Source organism: Cyanistes caeruleus, chromosome Z (genome assembly GCF_971803275.1).
Source record: "Cyanistes caeruleus chromosome Z, bCyaCae1.hap1.1, whole genome shotgun sequence".
NCBI classification, from domain to species: domain Eukaryota; kingdom Metazoa; phylum Chordata; class Aves; order Passeriformes; family Paridae; genus Cyanistes; species Cyanistes caeruleus.
The window spans coordinates 16,348,894-16,372,460 of record NC_141732.1 but is presented as its reverse complement, the minus strand read 5'-3'; the positions used below and the strand labels follow the sequence as shown (position 1 = coordinate 16,372,460).

Sequence of the window (23,567 nt, the reverse complement as noted above, 5' to 3'; positions counted from 1 at the left end):
AAAATGGGGTAGTTTGGGATGTTGTAGATTTTTCTGGAGTGTGTTAGTAAACATACAAGTAGAGTGTAAGCACATGCAGGCAAAAGTGTACAATTGGCAAAAAGTCATGCTGTGTGCATAGCATGTTATTTTCACTGTATCATCTACTGTGTTCCTGTGACTAGTGTTCTTGGTCTGTAGGAGGATTAATGCAGTGGATTTTTAAAAAAATTTCTTGTGACAGCTTTTCTCTATTAGCATATTGCTTGTGATCGATTACTAACCTTCAGGAATTGAGAAAAAAGCCCATATAGGGTATATATGTATGTATATATGTAGATATATATATATGTGTGTGTATATGTGTATATATATGTGGGTGTATATATATGTATATATATATATATATATATACATACCCTATATGGGGGGGGAGAGAGAGAGGGGTAGGCATTTTTCTCATTTCCTGAAGGTTATTGGAATAACATTCAGGAATATATATATATATATATGAATATATATACATATACCTATATATGTATTTAATTGCTTAAAGTGTAGAAAAATACTGGAAGGATATTACGGTATTTCCTCCACAAAGTCAAAATTAAGTTTAGAGATATCATTGGGGTTTTAGGTTTGGTTGGGTTTTTATTTTCAAGTGGCTTAAAACTTGCTAGGTTTTTTTTTCTCATTAGAAGTACACTTTCCTTAGCTGGGGGACTGGTGGAATTGGTTTGAGTAATCTATGTACAGAACTACACATAATCTTTAATATAGGTTGAGTGTTCAAATACGTAGAGCTCTTGATCAGTGAAACAGAACATAAACAAAAGTGAGGTTTTACTTTTTGAGGTACTTCAAGGAGTTGATGGCACCAAAGTGTAGAAGTAGTAGAAATTCCCAGGAGGGAGAAGGTGAAAAGACTCTTGAGCACCAAAGAAACTCAGTGGTATCTGACTCCTTCCAAAGGTGTTATTTCAAAATATAAAAAAGTAGCACCTACTTCTGATTGATACATGGCACTTTTTTATGAGACATATGGTAACATACTGAAAATGTTTATAAATACTTAAATAATTTCTGCTGTCTCAGTCTCCTCAGTGATACAGATGATAATGTATATTTGAAACATTTCACCTGCCTATGTTTATTAATAAAAGTAGTATTGACACAATTTCTGTTTTACGAAAGGAGAAAGCATTAAAGGAAGAAAAAAATAAAACTTCTGTTATAGTAAGGAAATATATAAGAAAATATATAAATAGCACACTATTTAGGATTAAAGATTATGCTGCTGGTAGGGAGGGGGAAGGTAGATGAAGAGGTGTATGTTAACAGATCATTGGTGGTGTTACGTCTAGCAGGTGTTGATAGCAGGGGCTTGGCTTGTATTACCTCAGGACTCTCTCTTGAGGTGCAAGGACTGCTAAGACTTTAGAACCATATCCGATCAAGTGGGGCAAGAGCATCTTTGCCAGTACTATGGCCAAACTGGTATTTAGACTAGGACTTAGATAGGAAAGAGGTGATGTACCCTCAAATCAAGAGGTAAAGGTGGTGGACTGATCTGGTAAGCTACGGATGAGGATGATGTGGAGAGGAGTCCTTGAAAACGACTTATCAGGAAAGATAAAAACCCATGCATATAGGTAAACAAAGAGGAAATACCTGTACCTGTACATAATTTCCTCAAGGAGATTAGCTGTGGTGACCTGGGAATGCCTTTTCCCTTTGATGAAGTTTGTAAGTAATCGTAGCAAGTTTCAGAGAAAAAAAAAAATTATAAACTGCTACAGTATTCTGTCCCCTCTCTCCCCCCATTCATCTTCAGTGTATCATGGCTGTTATTCAGAGGGTTATTAAATTGTTTTGGTTTTTTTTAAAGATACTTCACTACTTTTCTAAAACACATACTGACTTGTTATTAACTTACTTCTCTACAGGGTGTGATAGGTGTACAGTTGGTGGTTACCATGGTAATGGCTAGTGTCATACAGAAGATCATACCTCACTATTCTCTTGCTCGTTGGCTTCTCTGTAGTGGCAGGTAAGATAAGTGTGAATATGGTAATGCAATTGTGCATCAGAGTAGTAATAGTAAAACATACTGATTTCATTAGTTCTTTTTAAAGTGATTGACTTTTATTAAATTTATTACCATGGCATTGTTACACCTGGTTTGTGGACTCAAGGCAGAAATACAGTGTTGCTGTAAAAGAACTTACTTGTTTGTTGCTATTAATTGTATCAGTCAGAAAGTCAGTTGTTCAGCTCTTATTTTGAACTTACAAGGTGCATCCTTTAATACTGAAAAGCTAAATTGAATGCAAGATACTGAAGAATAAAAGGATTTTATTTTCCCCTGTGCTGTCTCTGTGTTGTTGATAATCTACCTCCAGATTAGCCTTGCATATGAAGAATGCTTAGATATTTGTTAAAAATTCTATTCCTTTTTAATATGTCAAAGGGCAGTATTAGTATAAATTTCAGTACACTACTTCCTTGTAACAGTAAATCAAACAGACATAATGAGTTGCAAGGAGAGCATTCCCTATGTGGCTGTATCCATAATAACAATGAAAAACAGCAGCTGTTTTGAATATAAGTCAGTATGTTAATATTAAAAGGAATCATAGACACTGTGTTTTTTCATTTGGTAAGAAGAACACTCTGTATGATAAGCAGGTAGTGTGTTTTCCTTTGTAACTGTTAAAATTTTGAGAATATCAAATCCTTACTGCTTGCTTTCTGAAGCAGTTCCTTTGAATAATAATGGACTCCATAGGAGTATTAACAAGTCTTTCCATTGACTTTTTTTCCTCTGCATCTCATAATTATCCACTTGTTCCTTTTTTATATTCCAGATGTCATCACCCATAAGTTGCTAGTGAGAAGTGACTGTAAATGTTGTTTAGATGTGTGTTAGGTATAACAGAAAACAGTAATTGTCAGGTGCATAACACAAAAAGGAATCATACTCTTAATTATTGTGTGAAATTTCACTGTTAACCATATTGGCAGGGTGTTGATCACCTTTCTTGTGCTCTAAAAAGAACATGACACTAATGAATATGAAAGTGCCTACCATTTTTTTTAAGGTGTGTCAGCATGAGGGACTTTTTTATCAGCAGTTATCCAAATGACATATGGTACTTTTTATGTCTAAGATTGATTTTAACTTTTGTTTGAAAATTTAAATATCAGATTGCTCTTGTAAAATAATTTGTCATTGTTATGCCCATGTTCTTCATTCTTGTGAAGCTTTCACTCACTGTATCCTCGTTTTAAGGCATGAGTATTTTAAGGTACCAGTTATAGGGAGAAGTTTGCTGTCCAAATATTTTTCAAATCCATTTCTCCATTATTTTTGCACACCCTGCAGATTGATAAATACCTCAAGCAGGATTTCAGCACTTGTGCTTAGGTAATTCTGCTCTTACTGAAGTTAGTGGGAGTTTTATTATTCCATTCCTAGTCAGTAGCCTGGAAAAACTAGTTGCTACTTTTTGGTTTTCTTTTATTTATCTGATAATTATTTTAGTGCATTGTAATTTCAGTCACTCTGAATAATTCCCTGAATACAGGAATGGTATAGAGTTAGAAATAATCCTGTGTTCTAGAAATAAAAGTATGTCAGAAGATTGACTGCAACAAGAACATGAATTTTAATGGCAGAAAGAAAAGCAGTTATTTTCTTAGTTAACTTGATAAATTGCATTTTATCTTTAACCCATTTCTCCTTAGTGCTGTCTTTTTGCCAGTGGTATTTGACAGCCCTGTGTGGGTGGGGTAGTAGAGGGTTTTGTACACATAAATGTGCAGGTACAGGCACACTCCTAAAGCAGTCCTGCTGTCTAAGGAAAAATTACCACCTGCTACTCCTTACCTTTGCTGTAGACTTCAATTAGTCTTTGGCATCCAGCAGTGGTTTTTAAGTGACTTTGTTTGAGTATGTTACTTCCAAAGGATTGGCAGACAAGACAGACCTGAAATGTCTGTAGATAGCCCTTGCTAAATGTGTGGGAGGATAAATGTTACCAGAGAGAAACATTAAGTGACCAGTTTGTGTAGATGCCTGTATGTGTTTGTGGGAAGTCTGTTAAAAAGAAACAAAGACTTTTTAAAACGTAAAGAATTGTTAGGATAGACAGACTTAAGGTAATTAATTACTTGTTAATGGAATAAATAGTTGTTATTGACTTTGAAAGGCAATTTACATAAATTTGTTAAGAAATACAAACTTTTTCAATCAGTGCTATTTTGAGAGCTTAAATGCAACTAAGTAGATTTATTGAAATATTTGGCAGCTTAAATATCTGCATAGGCCTTGCATTATTTTTACCTAAGAAAACATTCTCTACCGAAACATTGCTTTTAAGTTGCAGCTATTTCAGTTACTGTGTTTTCAGGCCATATCAGGATGACAGGAGAAAATGGTTGTTTTGTTGTGGATTTGTTAATGACCTTTATTCAAATCAACTAGGGCCTGTCTTTGTGTCTGTTGCTGTTCAAACTGACTTGGATATGTCAAAGCCACAAATCAGTTGTGGGATTTCAGTTTTAAGCATATATAAGCTAGAACAGATACAAACTACTTTTTATTAGCTCTATCTTTATGAAAATGTTTGCCCAAATCTCTTGGTATTGAGATTTTAAATGCAAGGTCTGTAGGGTTTATCAACTGAAAAATACCAAAACTCTTTATCCTATTAGTTGTAATTAGGTATCACTTGCAGTGTCATTTTGTAGTATAATTAGAAGCAAATTGTGGTCCAATTTGGGGGTTGATTTGTGTTAGCATGCTACACAGAACAAGAATTTTGTCTGTGCTGCTGTATTAGGTACTATTTCTCTGTCTATGCAGGAAAGATTTTGAAAAAATTCTTTACTGCATAGGTGGCTTTCATCATTAGCATCCCAAGTTCAGATCAGAATGATGTGGTAAATGACAAAATATGATATCTGCTTTTTCGCAGTTGCTTTAGATCATGTGGAGAATAGAAGTTGATAGAATAGAATATAATATAATAGAATGTTCTCTTGGCTGGTACTAGCATGCTCTTCTCTTGAAGAGTTCCCAAGATGAAGGAAGTCTTTCTAAAACAGAGCTGAGAATCAAATGTTATCAAATGGCTTGAGATTGTTTGACTTTGCCTTTGGTAACTTTGAAATTGAATCTGACATCATCTCTAATTAACCAACATGTATTTGAATGGTCCTACTTGAAGTTTTCTTAATGTGAAGTGTTGTTTGTGGATTCCTTTATCATCTCTGTGTTGACCTGCATTACCATGGGTGACAATTAGTGGACTTCTACTTCCACACATATTTCTCAAGTCTGTTCTTGTTAATACTTGGTCTCTTTTGCCTCAACATTTCTGAGTGGAGATCATAGTGACATCCTTCCTGCATCTGGACAGTAACCTTCCCTTGTTGAATGTGGGAAAGGCCTTGTTTCAGCTACTAAGGTTTTTGCCATCCTTAGAGATTTAGGTAAAATATGCTGTCTTAGACACTTGACCATCTCTGCTTGTCCTCTTCAGAATTTCTATGCCATTTCTTGCCTTTTAGATGAATGAGCAATGAATGCTGCATTGATCTGTGAAAGTGGAAAAACATGTATGTCAACTACATGTTAAATCAGTGATTTTTTTAATAGCATTTTTTCTAGTAACAGCTGAAGATACTATGGAGGAGATGTTTAAGGAAAGGGATGGTGATATTACAATTTACTCTGCTTAAGAAGAAATACTGGTAATGATTATTAGATAATATCTATTTCAAATTCTGGAAAACTGCCTGGTTTGGAGGGGATATAATATACTTTATTAAGTTGTTTAGAATATGTTCTGATGAGTAATTGTAGTGGTATAATTATTCTAGTGAACTTTTCCACCTTGTATAACTGTGTTTGCAGTATTTGATGATATATTTAAAAGTTGGTGTTTTGAGAATTGAATGGTTTTCATGTGAATGACAAAGTGGCAAAGCTTTCTAATTATGTATAAATACTTTGTTTGCTGAAGAGAAGTGAACCCTATTTGTTCAATTCAGGCAGGGTTGGTACTGGCACACAAAGGGGCCTTGCTAAGGAGTGACAAATGACAGGTGTCTTAGTATATAAATCTGTGTTGTGATACATTTTTTTAATAGTCATGCTCTAAATTGATAATAATGGTATTGTTTTACTTAAGATTTTCTTTTTCTTTAGCTTACGGTGGTATCAACATCCCACTGAAGAAGAACTGCGGATTCTTGCAGGGAAGCAAAGAGGGAAGAGTAAAAAAGATAGGTAAATACTTGTTTTAAGCTCGTCTTCCCCCACCTTTTGGGTTTTTTTTTAGTGTGATATGGCTCACCAAAACTGCTCTGCTTGCATTGACTGTCACAGTTCTTTACCAAAACGTGTTCTTACAGTTTAACAGAGTTGGACATTCCCAAGTGGTACAGAACTGGTTAATTTCCGTCCACAAAATGGTCTGTGAGATGCTAATTTGATAGCAAGCTTTTTTACCGAATGTATGCATTTAGATAAAAACTGAGGCAACAAGTCTTAGGATTGTTTTCAATCATCTTGGAGCAAGAGTAGAAAGATTTACTAGTTCAACATAGGATTACTGTGAGCCACCTCTCTCAACACGGCTGTGAGAAAGGTAAATGGGCTCCTAGGATATATTATGTGAAATTTTTCTAGTGAAGAGAGAGGGAAATATTAATCCTCTTGGACAAGACACCAATGTAGAACTTTATCTGGATTACTGTGTATGGTTCTGATCATTTGTGTTCAAGAAAGATTAATTTTGTATATGAACAGGTAAACAGAGCTGCTAGGATCATCCAGGAAACAGTCAGTCTTACCCAAGGGGGCTAAAAGAGCTGAGGTTGTTGAATCTTTGGAAAGACAACTGAGGGGGTGGAATATCTGTCCATCAACTTAAGCTGGAAATAGATTTCTAGTATTCAGACATTAAGTTCTGAATAGCCATACCAGAAGTACAGCTGCATCAAGAGCTGAGACATCTTGAGGTGGTGGAGCTGGCCACGTTGATGAATTTTTTTTAAATTGAATTTGTTTAGAACCAAACAACACACTACAATTTTCTTTTTGGCAACACAGGAAGTTTGCTCTGGCTCTGTTTCTTCTAGCCCAGTATGAACTCTCTTGTAAATCTTAAGATTTGAATTAATCTCTGCATTGCTCATATAATCTGTTAATCTTAATGTAATTTTTCCTCCTTGTTCCTAGCTCTTAAGCAGCATGGTTAGCAATCTTACTTGCCTCATTTAGGTTGGAAAAGACCTCTGAGATCATTTAGTCTAACCTTTGATCACATGTAGATTGAAACATGGCCCAAAGGGCCACATCCAGTCCTTGAAGACCTCCAGGGATGATGACTTCACCACACACTTCCTAGGGAGGACAACCTGTTCCAATTCCATGACAAAATTCCTTTTGAGATCCATTCTGAATCTCCCCTGGCACAGCTTGAAGCTATATCCCCTTATCCAGCCTCTAGTTAACCTTGAGAAGAGACTCTCCCCCGCTTGACTACAGCCTTCCCTCAGGCAGTTGCACAGAACAAGAGGGTTCCCTGTGAGCCTCCAGGTTGAGCACCACCCCCCCCAGCTCCTTCATCCTCTCCTCATCAAAGTTGTACTCCAGGCCCTTCCCCAGTTCCATGGCCCTCTGGGCCTGCTCCAGCATCCCAATGGTCTTTCTGTTTGTGAGAGGCCTAAAACTGAACACAGGATTAGAGATAACGACCTCAGCAGTGCTGAGTACAGCATACGGTCACTGCCCTGGTCCTGCTGCCCCCACTGTCTGACACAAGCCCCAGTGTTCTTGTCTTCTTGGCTCCCTAGGCCCACTCTGGCTCACGTTCAGCCACTGTTAACCAGCAGCCCCAGATCCTCTTTTACTGGGCAGTTTTCAAGTGACTCTGCCCCATTCTGTGGCACTGCATGGGGTTATTGTGACTCAAGCATAGGACCCAGCACTTGGTCTTGTTGAACCTCATGCCATTGGTGTCAGCCCATCGATCCAGCCTGTCCAGATCCCTCTGCAGAGCCTTCCTGCCGTTCAGGAGATCAACACTCACATCCAACTTACTGTTTGGAAATTTACTGAGGGTGCCTTCCATGCCCATGTCCAGATGATCTGCAAAGAACTTGAACAGGACAGGGCCCAATACTGAGCCTTGTGGAACATTATCAGTGACCAGCTGCCAGCTGGATGCAGCATCATTCACCGCCATTCTCTGGGTTAAGTTGTTCCCTGTAAAGTCGTATTCTTTTATTTTTTTTTTTTTTTGCAACATCCCTTGAAGAATCTCTTCTTAAGAGTTTTCTGTGACAAAAATGAGGCAAAATAATGCTGAATAAGATCATAATTTATAATTGCCCATTTAATTAGTGATATTTATTCATATGTGAAATAACTTTAATTATGTAATTATAAGGTAAAATCCACCCATAAGAGCATTAAACTGAAAAACACAATTGCACTGCCAAACAATAATTGTATTTTGTTCTTACTGCCTTTCCTCAGCCTTGCCAGTCTTTTCCAATAGTAGTAGTAGGTGATTGTATCAGGGTGAATGTTAATCACAGGGGAAAATAAAACGTCAAAGAAGCTAAAGCTGTAATGTGGAGGCTTAAACAACGTTTTTTCTGCTTTGCTTGTTTAACAGCTGAATGAATAATAAAATATTTTTTAATGAATAAACATACCTCTGTGTCCTTCAAAGAAGTGACTCTTGTTTGGGAAGAACCATAGTTAAGTGGGAATTGTTCCTGTGGAGTTGGTTTGGATTTACTGATTAGGTTGATCTAATTCATTAGATTCATTAGATTAGAATGGAATGTACAGCTTGTGAGTCATCTCAACAAGGAGATGTGAAACAGATAGTGTGGAAGAAATAAGGATGCATCTGTTTGATACTCCCCATGATAAAGAATACTTTTCAAGATAAAGAATCTTCTTTGTCAAGCCTATAGTCTTGCAAAATGTAATACCTGCTCCTTAAATACACTCCCAGTCTGAACTAATTTAAAGATAAAATATTAAAGGATATACAAGGAGCTTGCCTGAAAATTTGTCTTAGAAACAGCTGTAGTGGGAAATCTTAGTTAATTTTATTCAGTGCACATTACAATTCAGTATATTATGCTGTAGGCTTTAGGAACACAGGAATGTTAGGCAGATCTGCTTCAGAATACTTCATGCTATATGAAACTGTTAGGCTAATGAAAAGGTCCATAGCTACTGTGAATTACTTTGAACTAAAGCATTCAGTGATCCTGGGTATGTTCTGTCTGTGCCTCTTGGATTGTACGGCCCCTGGGAAAACTGAAGTGTAGCAACACCAAGTTTTTTTGATCTGAAATGGCTTCAGTGGTAAAAATGCTCTTCTCACTCAAAATGATAGTTCTCCTGGATACAGGCAGTAGTAAAATATTCAGAGTACAGCTGGGGGAAGGGAAATAGATGGGAGCTTGCAGGTAGTCTAGTCCTTGGGCAGTGTTGGGGACTTGTGTAGATTCACACAACTGAATTTTTTGAGTAATGCTTTAGATTCCTATCTACAATTTGTACATTAAAATTGTGGTGCTTCAGGTTATACTAATCATTAATATAACCTGAAAGATCTTATTAATGCTTTCTGCTTGTATTTTCCTCTTACATATGAGCTGAGGTGAAAGCATTCCTGAAAACTAAGTTCATGATTGATTTGATTTCTTTTTAATGCTTATATCCCAATAATTTGTTTTTCTATGGAAAACCTACCTCTCCTTTTCTAATTTCAGAGGTGGTATTCTAAAATGTGGCAGTTTGTTGTTTCCCTCTAGACTTTAACAGGTCTTAAGTTTTAGGTTTGATTTTTTAATCTAACAAAACAACTTCTGACCTCCTTTAATGATTTACTTTTTTTTTAAAACAGTGGGAGAGGGAAGTTCTACATTAGTTAGTAATGCTGACCTACCAGACCAAATTCTCTAGTTTTGTTAATATTCTTTTAAGAGCAGGCTGGAGTTTTTAATTTGAAGTCTACTAGTGTGACTTAATTTCAGGGAAGCGAAGATCATATTCGTATAGTTTGAGAGCTCCTGACGAAAAGTGCCTTTTGTTCTAAATACACACCTTTTTAGATTAGATACCTTTAATTGCATTTGCTTGGTGGCTAGTAGGTTGGACCTTTCAAGGATCTAGGTTAGTCCAGCTGATGCGATATACCTGCTTGTTGTGACAAGAAGGACTAATGCAGGTTTTTTTTTTTATTTGACCTTGGGAACACCCTGTAGCTCTGAATAAAGAAAACCAGTGGGCCAAAATAAATACTGCCTGCTGGATCTTGACCCAATACATACTCAGACTGGAGCAACTGGAAGCCATTTAAATCCATACCACAGTATGATGTCAGAGTGAAGTTATAGCTAGGAGCTATTGACGTACCTGGTTGTTTTCCAAGATTTGAATTTGAAGTACTACTTTTAGCTAGAGACATAAAAATATTTGTATTTGGGAAAAAAAAGCATTCTGCATTTTTCTAAAATTTGAAATGTCATTGTATATTGAAAAAATCTATTTTTTCATATCCATGCTTGTACTATCTATTTATTTATTTTACAGAAAATACAATGGTCATATTGAAAACAAACCCTTAACCATTCCAAAAGATATTGATCTTCATCTGGAAACAAAATCTGTAACAGAAAGGGACACTATTGGTAAGAGTATGCAAACAATAATATATTATTTCCAGTATATCCTGATTCTTTCTATCAAGTATTTATTTGTAATTAATGCGTAAATATCTCTTTTTTTGTAGATAGTGACTGAATAGAAGCAAAACTGGTCATAAATGAGAAAGCAGGTAGTAGGGTTTAAGTCTTCATGAGTGACTTTTCATGGCAGTGTTGTGGAAAGGGATGAGTCAACGAAATCCAGCATAAAGCACAGCTGTTGTATCTGGTGTCCATAGCAATATGATACAACACTGCAAGAATCACATCACAGTCTATTCAAAATAGAGTTTCTAGCTTTGTGCAAGAAAATAACAATTGGCAGATGTCAAGTCATACTTTCTGCTCATCTAAAATAGGAAATGTGCTGTAGCATTGGAACCTAAACCCTTTCAGCCATACATCTCAAGCATTCAGGTAAAATGCTTTAAAACAATAAGTGACAGTTCAGAAATATGCAGTATTAAATGTTTTGGAAGGTACTACGTTTTTAGATGCTAATTTTTGATTATTGAATCACAGTCATTCTGTTACAGAAAGTTCATATATGAGTATGTATGTGATACGTATTTTTTTCCTACCTATGTTTTTGTATTTATGTGTTCTCTGGATAAATATAGAAAGAAAGGATGCGTATTCCTGTGCAGGAGACTACTCAGCTTAAATTATAGGAGACAGCATTTGTGTAATAGAAATGAAGTTTCTGAAGTAAATAAACAAAGCATTCACAAGTTTCAGTTGTTGTTACTTTCCTGAAATTATAGTAGTCAATTCTCAACCTGAGTGATACAGAATAGGGTTGGACTGTGTTTGAAAAGTTATATATACAATTTGTTTGTAAATCTAACCAGATTGTTATTTCAAAGTACAGGACTTGGAAATACCTGTTTGCCCAATTTCATATCTTTGCCAACAGGTAGCTTGTAGGCAAGTTAACGTTGAGTAATGTTTTTCTGTTTTCAAATTGTAAATGTAGGGAAGGTGTTTGGGATGGACAATTTGTATTGTCACAAATGGTTCTTTGCAGTTTCCAACACCTATGGGAGCTCTGTCCAAAACACACAGCCTGTATGCAACACAGTATGATCCCTGGAATTTTTAGGGTTATTTTTATTTTACACAACAGTTACTGCTTTATAGGATGTATTAACAAAATCTTGATGAGCAAACCATCAGTATCTCAGATGGTGGGGTTTGTAAATTAAAAGAACAGTTTATTTGTAATATAATTGACAGACGGTGAGATTTTAATCTTTAACAAAGGGTCAAAACAAATCCTCTTACCTGGAATTGCAGCCAGGCTCTACTGGAAAACTGTTTAATCTCTTTGTTGTGAAATCTGAATTAAGCTTTTTTGATTGAGGATGTTAATGTATAAAAGCTGAGGTGATAAGAGGAAAACATCATAGCCTTATAAATTTCAGTAGTAATCAAGTATTGGATGACAGAAGTATAAAATAAAGTTCACATTGTTGAGTAACTTTTTCACTGTTGTTGCATTTCGCTTGGTTGATCTGAGTCTACCTAAATTTCACTTTAACATACTTAATACACAATTAAAAACCTCTTTTAATTGCTACTCCATTCTACATACATCAGTAACTGCCTTAAAACACACCTTTAACTTTCACAAACTTATATTTTTCAGCATTGCATTACTTTCCAGAATATCAGTGGTTGGTGGATTTCACTGTTGCAGCTACAGTTGTGTATGTGGTGACAGAAGCCTATTACAGCATTATGAAGCCTTCTCAAGAAATGAATATCAGCATCGTGTGGTGTCTGCTTGTCTTGGCTTTTGCAGTGTATCCTTTTCTGTTTTGTTAATTCCCCCTCTACCTGTTGCAAATAGTTATATGTCATTCTGCAATTTGTATAAAATTCTGTGCCATTGATGGGTGGGATACAAAAATATTTAGCATTTGGAAAAAGGATCCCATAAGCTAATGCCATTGTTTAATAATGTATATGCTGTACATACTCTTTGAAAATGCTGGTATCATTTGCTTCATAACATTAATACCAGACCATTTAGGAGAAAAATACACGTATGCAAATATAGTTAGTGCTCACCTGTAGTATGTAGTGGTTCTAACTTGATTTTTTTCAGTTAGGCAATCCAAAATAGTTACATGTACTATGTTACAGAAAGTACTGCTTTTGAAGAAGTTTGGAAATTGTGTGCATTTTTGTTTTCAGTATGTTTAATCTTATATTTCCTGATCAAAACACTACAGTGATGTGTATACTACTTTATTGCAAAAATACATGCATGAATTCATAAATTTAAAATACATTAAAAGCATTCTTACAGAAAATAAAGTATGTAGACAGTTGTAGGAACTGAGCTCTGTGAAAAGCTAAACTCACCTCTGAAACTGAGGGAAACAGGAGTGGAGTAATTAGGAAACAGGTATTATCAAACCATAAAATGTTTGTTTTGTTATGGAGAAAGCAGTTAATTTTTATTTTTTTTTTTACTGGAGAAGGCAGTATCAGACATAGATGCTTGCGTGGTAGTTAATTGCATTCCACATATGAATCCAGACATACATCTTAGGGAGGAAAGTTGCATTTTAAAGATAGGATTTTGGATTAAGCAGTGGAATTGAGTAAGGGCTTGTAAGAGTGCAGATTATAGAAAAGTGAACTGGAAAGTGATTTGCCACAGCTCCTCTGCTCCTTCAGCAACTGAGAACAGATAAAGCACTAAGTTAGAGTTGATAAACCTCTTGAATATTCAAAATTGTTTCCCCTGTATAAATGCTAGTTCTTCTTTAGAGATTGTTAATGTCTTGTGGTTCATTCAGTTGGTTTGTAATAGTTGTAGTTGGTGGTGTTGTGTAAAACCTTGAACTCTAATGTTTGGTTACATTTGGCTAAGAGTTATGAATGTGCTTCGTGCTTGCATGTCCTTCATAATTACTAAAATGTGTCCTGCCTTTATAGTATGGACAGGAGCTTTTTTCTAAGTAGACTGAAGTATAAAGGATAGAATTTTCCAGAATTTTTCCTTGTAAAAACTTGCTAGAAGAGAAAGTCAACCCACATCTAGAAAAAAGAATGTCAGTAGCATGCTTCCAGATTAGGTATTTCCCATTTGATGTACCATGGTCCAAAAGGTGGTTTTTCTAGTCTGCTGTGAGAAGAAAATCAGTGTCCATCTCCTGTTTACCTTTCAATTGTATTACAGCTATAGTATAGGTAGTACATAGTTGTTACTGCACATCCTTTGCTTTATTTTTTGGTATGAAATTGGGAATTTTAGTTTAGTCTTCACAGAAGGAAGGAGGAAGAGGTAGCTACAGAAATCAGAAGTGATAGCCAACACCTTTCACTCTGATTTTGAGGATGAGGGGGAGTTTAATAGAACTAGTGGAAAAACAAGCTTCTAATACTAAAGCCACAATGTACTCTTAGATTTATTGGTGACAATGCCCTGTTTGCTTCATCTCTTGTATCTCAGGAATAGTCAATTTAAATAACACTATAGTAATTGTAATTCTAAGTGAAACAGAGTTGTGAATTATGTATTACAGGAAAATTCACCAAAGTAACAGTTTATTACTGTGGTTTTGTATTCTGTCCTATCATTGTTTTCATTTGGTCATCAGTTGATGCAAAAGCAAAAGCAAAACTTTAAAAAATATTTAAGTTGCCTGTCAGTGCAAGATTTTTATCTCAGTGTGAATGTGCAAGTAGCTTTTAGAATTTGTGCTTAGTACTTGTATGAGGAGTTAGTGGCAGTGTAGAAGGATGCAGTACCAGGAAGCACAGTCTTAAATTTGTATTAGCCTTATCATCTCCATAAATACAGTAACATAACTTATTCCAGGCATTACAGCTTTTTGGTTGAAGGAGGTATAACACATAGGTATTGGTAACAATTCTTGTGGTCACTGGAACCTAGTCAGATGAGATTTCAGAAGAGGTCCATTCATGTGTTGTGACATCAGGCTTTTGGGATGCAGAGAGTACTTAAAACCTACTCAACTAATTGTTAATTCAGTGTCAAGGCTAGAAATGATTCTGTGATAAAGGAAGATTCAGAAAAATTTGGTTGCCTACATATCTTTGACAGAAAGCAGTCAACATGATATGTCAAAATTAAATATAGAACAATTTTGTGTTTTGCTAATAAGTATTTCTTCTGTTTCATGCCTGTGTATTAAGAGGTGAAAAGTTGTAAGCATACAAAGCAAGTTTGCAGATGATAGAAATCTGGGAGGAGCTGCTATATCCCTTGAGGGCAGTGTGGCCCTGCAGAGCCACCTCGACAGATTAGAGGTCTGGGCAATGACCAACCATACCAAGTTCAACACAGGAAAGTGCTGGATTCTGCACCTGGGATGGGGTAACCCTGATTGTATGGACAGACTAAGGAACAGTAGTGCCATGGAGCAGTTGGTTGCATGACCTGGGGCAGCTGGTTGACAGAAAGTTTGGTTTGAGTCAGCAGTCAGCAAACTGGCCCAGCATGGTCAGCCAGGCAAGGGAGGGTATTGTCCTGCACTAAGAAAGACATTCAGCTATTGGAGAGCATCTAAAGGAGACCACAGGGGTGATGAAGGTGTGGGAGACCAAGTGGCTGAGGTCACTTGGTCTGTTCAGCCTGCAGAAGAGGAGACTGAGGTGAGACCCCATAGCAGCCTACAACTTCCTCAGGAGGGAAGAGGAGGGGCAGGCACTGATCTTTCTCTGTGGTGCCCAGTGACAGGACTCCAGTAAATGACCTCAAGTTGGGTCAGGGAGGTTTAGGTTGGATATCAGGAAAAAGGTTTTCACATGGAGGGCAGTTGGCCACAGGAACAGACTCCCCAGGGCAGTGGTCACAAGCACCAAGCCTGACAGATTTCAAGAAGCATTTGGACAGTGGTGTCAGGCACATGACGTGATTCTTGGGAATTGTGCTGTGCAAGCCTAGGAATTGAATGATCTTGTCCAACCCAAATGTTCTCTGCTTCTGTGAATTCACAGTTTTAATGTGTTTTGGTAGGAATAGAAGATGGATCTTTTTCACTTTTACTATATGAACTATAAAATTCAAGAATTCCATAATCGCAGCAGTTTAAAAAATAAAATTATTTTTGTAAAAGGGTATAACGTAAATTCTACAGTGCCTGCAACTATATACAATATACAAATGATACAATTCTAAAATGCCTCTTGTGGCCAAAAGAAATTAATGAAATGGGAGCTGGTGTAGGCAATCTATAAACTTATCACTAAATACTCCCAAATTATTCTTTCTGTAGATCCTGAATATAGGTCTTGCAGTGGAAGGAAGTGATGAAGTAAGCCATAGTGTTCCAATTTTCTCCAACCCAGAAACAGAAGCAGTGCTGATTATTTAAGTAAAAGAGGGTTTCAGTCATGTGTAGTTTGCATAATCATGAATCTGTTTATTGAGTTCTGAATCTGCACTATAATTGTGATTTATTGCTAATATGCTTTCTTTTTCCTCCTTGGATTTTCCAGATCTTTCAGGCACCATACTTGAAGTCACGAAGTATCTAGGGAGACATAAATCTGATGATAGATTAGGATTGTTGATCACAAACCGTTATGAAGTCCTTTGTATAACTTCAGGGTATTTTCAGTTTGTGATTAATATCCCTAGCTGTAAAGAGAGACTTGGTTTAAACATATGTTATTAGAGAGACAAAGCTTTCCAGAACAGTCTGTTTGATCTATTACGTACTTCTTTTTGGGGTGAGTTAAGTCTTCCTTTTGATGTATCAGTTCTTTCTGTATAGAGGGGTCTGAAGGTGATTACTATATGAGATTAGAATTATTAGATGCTGTCCTTAGAACACATTGTGCATATTAGGATCACTCTGCATATACATGAATTCAGCAGTGCGTATGTTAAATGTATGTTGCCTGTTGAAGTGTAGTATTGCATAATCATACTTTCTTGAGAGACTGACAGTTGTTCAAATGTTTTATTGAATAGATAACCCCAAAAATGTTCTCATGTACTCTACATATTCTTTCAATATTAGAAATGGGCAAATACAACTATGTTACTGTATAGTGGGGGAAGAAAGCGGTACAGATTACACCTGTTTTTCTTTTTTCTCTTTTTTCAGATCATTTAATGTTTGGAGTTACCTCCAAATACTTTATTTAAATCTGGACTCGTATTGCCTACCATTTAAATGATAATGAGCTGCAGTTCATAGTGATAAGAGTTGGCAGTGTATCATAAAAAGTTTATCCTAATATGTTTCAGTTTAGAACCAATCTAGAAATGTGAAAAAAAGAATACTTAATAGATATTTTTAAAGCACCCTGATAATAGAGCAGATGATGCCTTAAATGTTTGTCTTTGAGACAGTGGGTCCAGATAAAAGGATTTGATATATCATACCAGATAACAGAGGGGGTTTTAAGACTGTTTTTCCAAGGTGAAGATGGGATAAGTTTTTATTTCCTAGATAGGACTCGCTATGCTATTGTCTTAACTCTCTTTGAGCTGAAAGTCTCAAGTGTGTGCATAGTTGGGAGTGCTTGAGGAAATGGCTTAGTAGTGAACTTATTGGTGTTAAGTTGATGGTTGGACATGATCTTAAAGGTTTTTTTTCCCAAATAAAATAATTATATCCGAAAGGAGAGAAACATAAGTTCATTTTTTTCATGTGTCTTCTTTCATACTATAGATAAGCCTAGATCAAAACTCTACTCCAGAGTATTCCTGGCTACTATGTGATTATTATTCTTTAATGTGTTCTGTAATTTAACCTGAAATTGGCTGAAAACATATTACCTTCAAAAGAAATAAATGCACATCATAGTGCATCTACACCGCCTTGGTGTAGATGACCAAAATACAAGATTATAATTCTTAGTTATAGTTACTGCACAAAATTAATTTTCCTTGACCTTTTTCTTACATAGTAAGGTACTGTTTTCGTTGACTACCCATTATTTCAAAGTTGAAGATGGAGGTGAAAGATCAGTCTGTGTCACCTTTGGTTTTTTCTTCTTTGTGAAAGCAATGGCAATACTTATTGTGACAGAAAACTATCTAGAGTTTGGATTAGAATCAGGTAACCCCTTTCTTTAGTGTCTGAAACAGCTGTAGTGATTGCATGATCTGAAAAAAAATTATTTCCAGTGTTTTTGAGAAAATCTGTGTTACTATGAATGGTTTAAGTCATATGCTTCTAAGAAAATTTGCTTTGTAATGAAGATTGTGAATAATATCCTGTATATTTTCCTGCCTTTCTCTTAAATAGTGTAATCTTTGCCTAGCTTGTTGATTTTGTTAATTGTATTTGCCTTCCAGTTATAGGCTTAGCCTGTTTTGATTTTCATAGTAAAGTGTAGCTCCCGTACTGGAGAAGAATTTTAAAAGGTTTTTTTTTTCACCTTTCTGAAATGTTGAAATATTGCAGATATGAAGATATTAATGAAAGCTTTATTGTGTTGTGGCCAACTAATTAGCACATGAAAGAGCTCTACTAGACATATGAAAAATTGTTTGAAAGATGACTTGTTAACCCAGCATTTTATTTCACGAAAGGGATTCTTCATTTGTACTGTAATAAAATAAATATATGTGTCTCTGCAGGATTCTCAAATTTCTCAGAAAGTGCTATGCAGTTTCTTGAAAAACAAGGTTTGGAATCCCAGTAAGTAATAAGGAATCCCTTATTTCTGGAAATACACTTGCCTGTTTATTTGTGTATTTATAACTTGTCTGTTTTTATGTGAATTTATGAACCATTTGGATTTTCTTAGGAAGCCTTTGACACATGTTTTACTTTTGTACATGGTTTTAATCCCTACAACATTTTAAAAAAGTTAATAACAAGATCTGAAAGTACCCACAAATAACTAAACTTGCATTAAAGTTTTTAATATGGAGATAATTTCTGACATTTTGATTGTAGTTCATAAAATCAAAAGTTCAAAACTGTAAATACTTTTTTTCACAGTATTTCATTTCAGCAAGGATTGCTTAAATAGATAAGTATTTTTTGTCATTCCTGTGGCATGCAAGAGGATGAGTATGCAAAAGCTACAAGATGGAGTTTGTGTTAAAGTTTGCATTAGGGATAAATTGTGTTGTTCAGTCCCGTTTTCAGGTTTAGCTGTGTTCCTATCACACAAAAACACCTGGTTGCTGCAGGACATCCAAGCCTTATATGGACTGTTGAAGGAACATGCCATAGCTTGTGATTTTATATAAAAACACAGACACTGTCATAGGCACCCTTTGTATATTGCAAAATGGATTTCTCTTACAGTACCTTATACATGTGTGCTAAAATTTAGGGAGAATTTCATCACTAGGAGCATTGAACTTCTTGCTTGGTGGGTCTCAAGTACCATGCAGAAGCCATGGTGTATCTTTATTTTTGGGGAACAGAAGTTTCCTCAAACTAGATTAGTGCAATTTATGAATAAACTCATGGGACACTGGTAACTGAATCCCATGTGTTTCTTAGCCTTTCTTCAATCTGCTTTCCTGGGGTCACTAACTTCTGTATTCATTTTCATGTTAAGTGTTTGTTTAGTTATAAACAAACACTAGTTTAGTTACTGCAGTGCTTTGCCTTTTTTAGCAGCAGCTGAGTTGATGATGATGTCTCTTGGTGGTTTATGTGATACAAATTATGAAAGAATCTGAAAGTCGTTTGAATCACTAGATACGGTTTTGTTCCTCTTTAATCTGCTAGTTACATTTCACTGTAACTGATGTTTTCTTGTTTGTTTGAGCATTTTGTTTTGTTGTTTTTTTTGCTTTGTGTTATCCTGTGTTTGTTTATTATGTAATTAATTATGTGATTTGGTTGATCATGGATATTTTTCACGTAGTTTTTTTAATACACAATACTAATCACTTGGAAGAGACATGTTAATGCCCCATGTAGATTTCACATAAATCTGTGAAAAACTGCAGTAATAACAGTTTGACAGAGATTTGCAGTGGATAATAGTAGAATAAAGTATCCATTTTGTCTTTGAGCAGTTAAACTTGTGAGACATCTGTTCTCCTTAAAAACACAATCCTGAAGTTCATTCTATTTTAGCTATTTCTATCATATAATTTGTTGTTAATTATAATATAAAATTATTATTATTTTCCTCTCTACTAACAAATTAACATCTCACATTCAGTAAATTAGGTTTTCTGTTTCTCTAGGAAAGAAATAGGTGACTTGGTTTGGTTTTGAAAGTATTTTCTAAAATTATGATTTCTGATTGTTACTATTTTTCAATAATGCTGTTATTCTGGAGGAAGCCTATAGAATACTGTTGGCTTTTTTATTAAATGTTAGATACTGTTGGGTTGAAAATAGTCTCTGATACTTCCCCACTCCCTCAACTTCCTCCCCAAGAAAATGCTTATTTCCTTTCTTTTCTTTTAGGGGTCCTGTGTCCAAACTAACCTTCAAATTGTTCCTGGCTGTTCTGTGTTCACTTATTGGTGCTTTTTTGACATTCCCTGGCTTGCGACTGGCTCAGATGCATCTGGATGCTCTGAATTTAGCAACAGAAAAAATAACACAGTAAGAAAAAATATATGCAAATAGGTATATGCTACTCAATCTTAAATCTTTTATGTCTAAAAATAAACAAAGCAAACTATTCCAACAAGAAGGTAGTAACTTAAGACTTCTGTTGCTGCCTGCTTTTCATATCTTGAGCAGATTTGCCACCTGCCACTTTCTGCTCAGCCTGTGCTCTGCCAGTCTGTTACATCCCTTGCCTTGTAATTAAGAGTCCCAATTAAAGGAGCTTTCCTTTCCTCCTGCAAGAGCTCCACCATGAATGTCTCTGTGTCCAGCTTTCTTTCCCCCATCACATCTTTCTGGAAGTTAAGATAACCTTCAGGAAGTACAAGTACAACCACAGACTGTTTTTTTTCACCCATGCTTCCAGGTGGACGTTATTCCTTAAATAAATCTAACATAGGATAAAATCCAAAAATGACCCAGAATTTTTAATAAGGTTTAATAAGGTCATATGTTAATACCAATTTAAAGGAATATTTTCATTTTCAACCATCCTTCCATTTGGTAGTAAAACGTTCTGTCCAGTTTAACTATTTCTCTTGAGCATTCTCTGGTTGAGAGGCTGAAACTCCAAGTGACTTTCAGAGATCTTGACTTGTTGTTTAATACATGATAATAACAGATTCTGCAGCATAGAGCAGTGTGGGTACTCAGTCTGGTAAATTTCTTAAGAGAACCATTATGTTTTCCCATAGGAAAATAATTTTTGTTCAAGCTGCATTTTTTTTTCTTTACCTTCAGGAATGTTCAGCTTAAAAATTAATCTGTTTGAAGTGAATCTATCAGTCTTGGTAAATTTATAAACAAGTACACTTGCAATCAGTGTATTTTCCATGTATAGCAGCCAGCTACTGGCTAGTTTTATCTGGTGTTACATTTCTGTCTGTGAATAGACTGTGGTTGAGTCACTTCCTAGTCTCTTCTTTCCAGATAGATAAACTACTTAGTTCTTAATTTTTATGGTTCTCAATATTTTTAAAATTCTTTGTGTCTTTTTTGTAAGTATTCCAACATTTTCCTTGATCAATGGACATGACATCCTAGGCAGAAATACAAACTCTTTGAAACAAAAATCCATTAATCAAGACCTGAAAGGCAATTAATATCCATTGAAGTGTGCTTATGAAAATTAAAACTTGTCTAACTTCTTTAGAGGATACTGGAACTGGTTGTTGAAGATAACTTTGTTCAACACCACTGAATTATTTTTGGAAGCCCACCAACACTTTGACTATTCAACTGGAACAGAGTGAAAAATACATTAAATTGATTAAAACTTGATAAGATATCCATATAATTAGGCAAAGCCATGACAAGAATATTTTTCAAGTTATAGGTTCTAATAAACCTGAAGAACATAACTTGTCCTTGCTGATGCATTTTTGTTAATGGATAGATAATTTATTGACTACAGTTGTTTGGTAGGGACTAAAGGGGTGTTGTAAATGAGGATGATGTGTCACTGATGCAAAGCTCTCCCCAAGTTGGGTGCTAAAACACTATCTATTTCTGCAGTTAAATATGTACTCTACTTAAAAAACCCTAACCAAAACAACTGCAAAGAAAAAGTCAAACAACTAAACAAAACACAAAAACAACAAAAACCAAAGGAAAAAAACTTAATCAAATCAAAAGCCCCCATGTCCCTTAAACTGCCCAAAACAAGAATCTCCCTTAAAACCCAACAAAAGAACCAAAACTGAACAACCCAAAAAAGCCCAACACAAAATCTATTCCTTAATGGAATGGAGCACCTAACTTTGCAGAGAACATTGACCAAAGAAAGGCTGAAAATTTAAGGGTTAATGATCAAGTACTACTTCACTATGTTCAAAATTATTTGCGTGACTTTTTTATGAGTATAGGGAGTAAGTTCATTGGTTTGGGGTAAACAGAATAAAAATCATCTGGTGTCCCTTTTGGTTTTGAAAACTGCTTTGATTTTTTTTTCTGTGGCAGTAGTATCCTTCCCTGCATATATTTGGAGCCTTCTTAACAATTTTTTACAATTTTCATACACATTCCCTCCTTTTCCAGAGCCTGCATCAAGAGTATTTCCGCCTTCCTGCCTGTTCCAAAAAAAAAAACCAAAACCACTGTGTGTGATGACTGCTTCTGTAACATGCAAGCAGTTTAATGGTTTCAGGAAGTTCGATAGTTTGCAATCAGGATGGTCTTGTGTTCTTTAGAATAATTTCTGATTACATCATTTTTCCTCATCATAGTGCAGAAGCATTGTTGTGAGGGTGGAGACATACCTGATTCTGTTAGTGAGGAAATACTGCACTAAAAAAAAACCTAGTCTCTTCAATTGTTCTTATTTCATTTTAGTAATGAAAAATTATTGGGAAAATGGGTTTAAAAATAGAGAAGAAAATTTAGGAGTTTAGAAATAAAGAAGGATATTAATTTCAAAGAGAATTCCAAAAACTGTATCCCCTTTTTAAATTCTTCTGTGTGTACTCAAAGATTACTAAAGAGTACTACTATTATTTTTGTTGTTCAGTTTCATACAGTATTTTTTTTGATCTGAGTATCTTTAATTGAATATAAGTACAAAGTTTTATTAAATCAGGGTTTTTAAATAAGATGCTTCATTAAACTGTGAAATCTGACCTCTGGCTACTGTTTGTCCTGTTCTTTTTGAAGCAAAAATCCAGTGTGATTTCACAATACAGAATATTACTATTTTGTTGAAATGTAAGTCATACCTATAAAATTGGGAAGTAATTTTCATATTTATCTTCCAACTATTTTAAAGTTAATATTTCTCCTTTTGAATCTGTTTACAGTTTCAACAGTATGGTCATTGTTTTTGTTTACTAAGTTCCCTCTTTTTTTTCTTTTTTCAGAACATTGCTACATATAAACTTCTTGGCACCTTTATTTATGGTTCTACTGTGGGTAAAACCAATCACTAAGGACTACATTATGAGCCCACCTTTGGGCAAAGAGAGCATTCCTTTGTAAGATTTCTTTTACAAGTTCTTTCTGGGGAACTGAGGTCAAAACATTGGCTTAGAGCTCTTTGAAAGTCGTAGAAACGTGAAAGACTTTAATAGCATCTGCTGTCAGAGATATTGTGGAAGGTACAGCTGAATTCTAAAGAGCTTCTGGTAGTTGAAAAGAATGAGAATTGGTTGCAGAATGTTGCATGTTAAGCTGGTGGTCCCCAAAAAGCTGCTGTCTTCTGACATCTCCTTGGCAGTAATTCATTGTTTTTTTCTAGGGGTGGAATACCACCTCACTAGTACCTGCTGGAACCTTGTATCTTTCATCATACTGATGTAGGAGAGAAGTGGTTTCACTAAAAAC

The 23,567-nt window shown here is 35.5% G+C and overlaps 1 protein-coding gene across 3 annotated transcripts in view; it reads left to right on the top strand.

The window, feature by feature from the left end:
- The window catches only part of TMEM161B (transmembrane protein 161B), a 38,408-nt gene that overhangs the window by 5,612 nt on the left and 9,229 nt on the right, over positions 1–23,567 (top strand). For all 3 annotated transcript variants that reach the window (XR_015280798.1, XR_015280797.1, XM_086868737.1), the window contains exons 2-9: positions 1,926–2,029; positions 6,194–6,274; positions 10,613–10,710; positions 12,374–12,530; positions 17,626–17,777; positions 18,302–18,362; positions 20,106–20,246; positions 23,105–23,218. Coding sequence is in view for 1 of the 3 variants with exons in the window: in XM_086868737.1 (XP_086724863.1) it covers positions 1,956–2,029; positions 6,194–6,274; positions 10,613–10,710; positions 12,374–12,530; positions 17,626–17,777; positions 18,302–18,362; positions 20,106–20,246; positions 23,105–23,218 (878 nt within the window). In the remaining 2 variants the exon portion in view is untranslated. The remainder of the gene's footprint in view (positions 1–1,925; positions 2,030–6,193; positions 6,275–10,612; positions 10,711–12,373; positions 12,531–17,625; positions 17,778–18,301; positions 18,363–20,105; positions 20,247–23,104; positions 23,219–23,567) is intronic.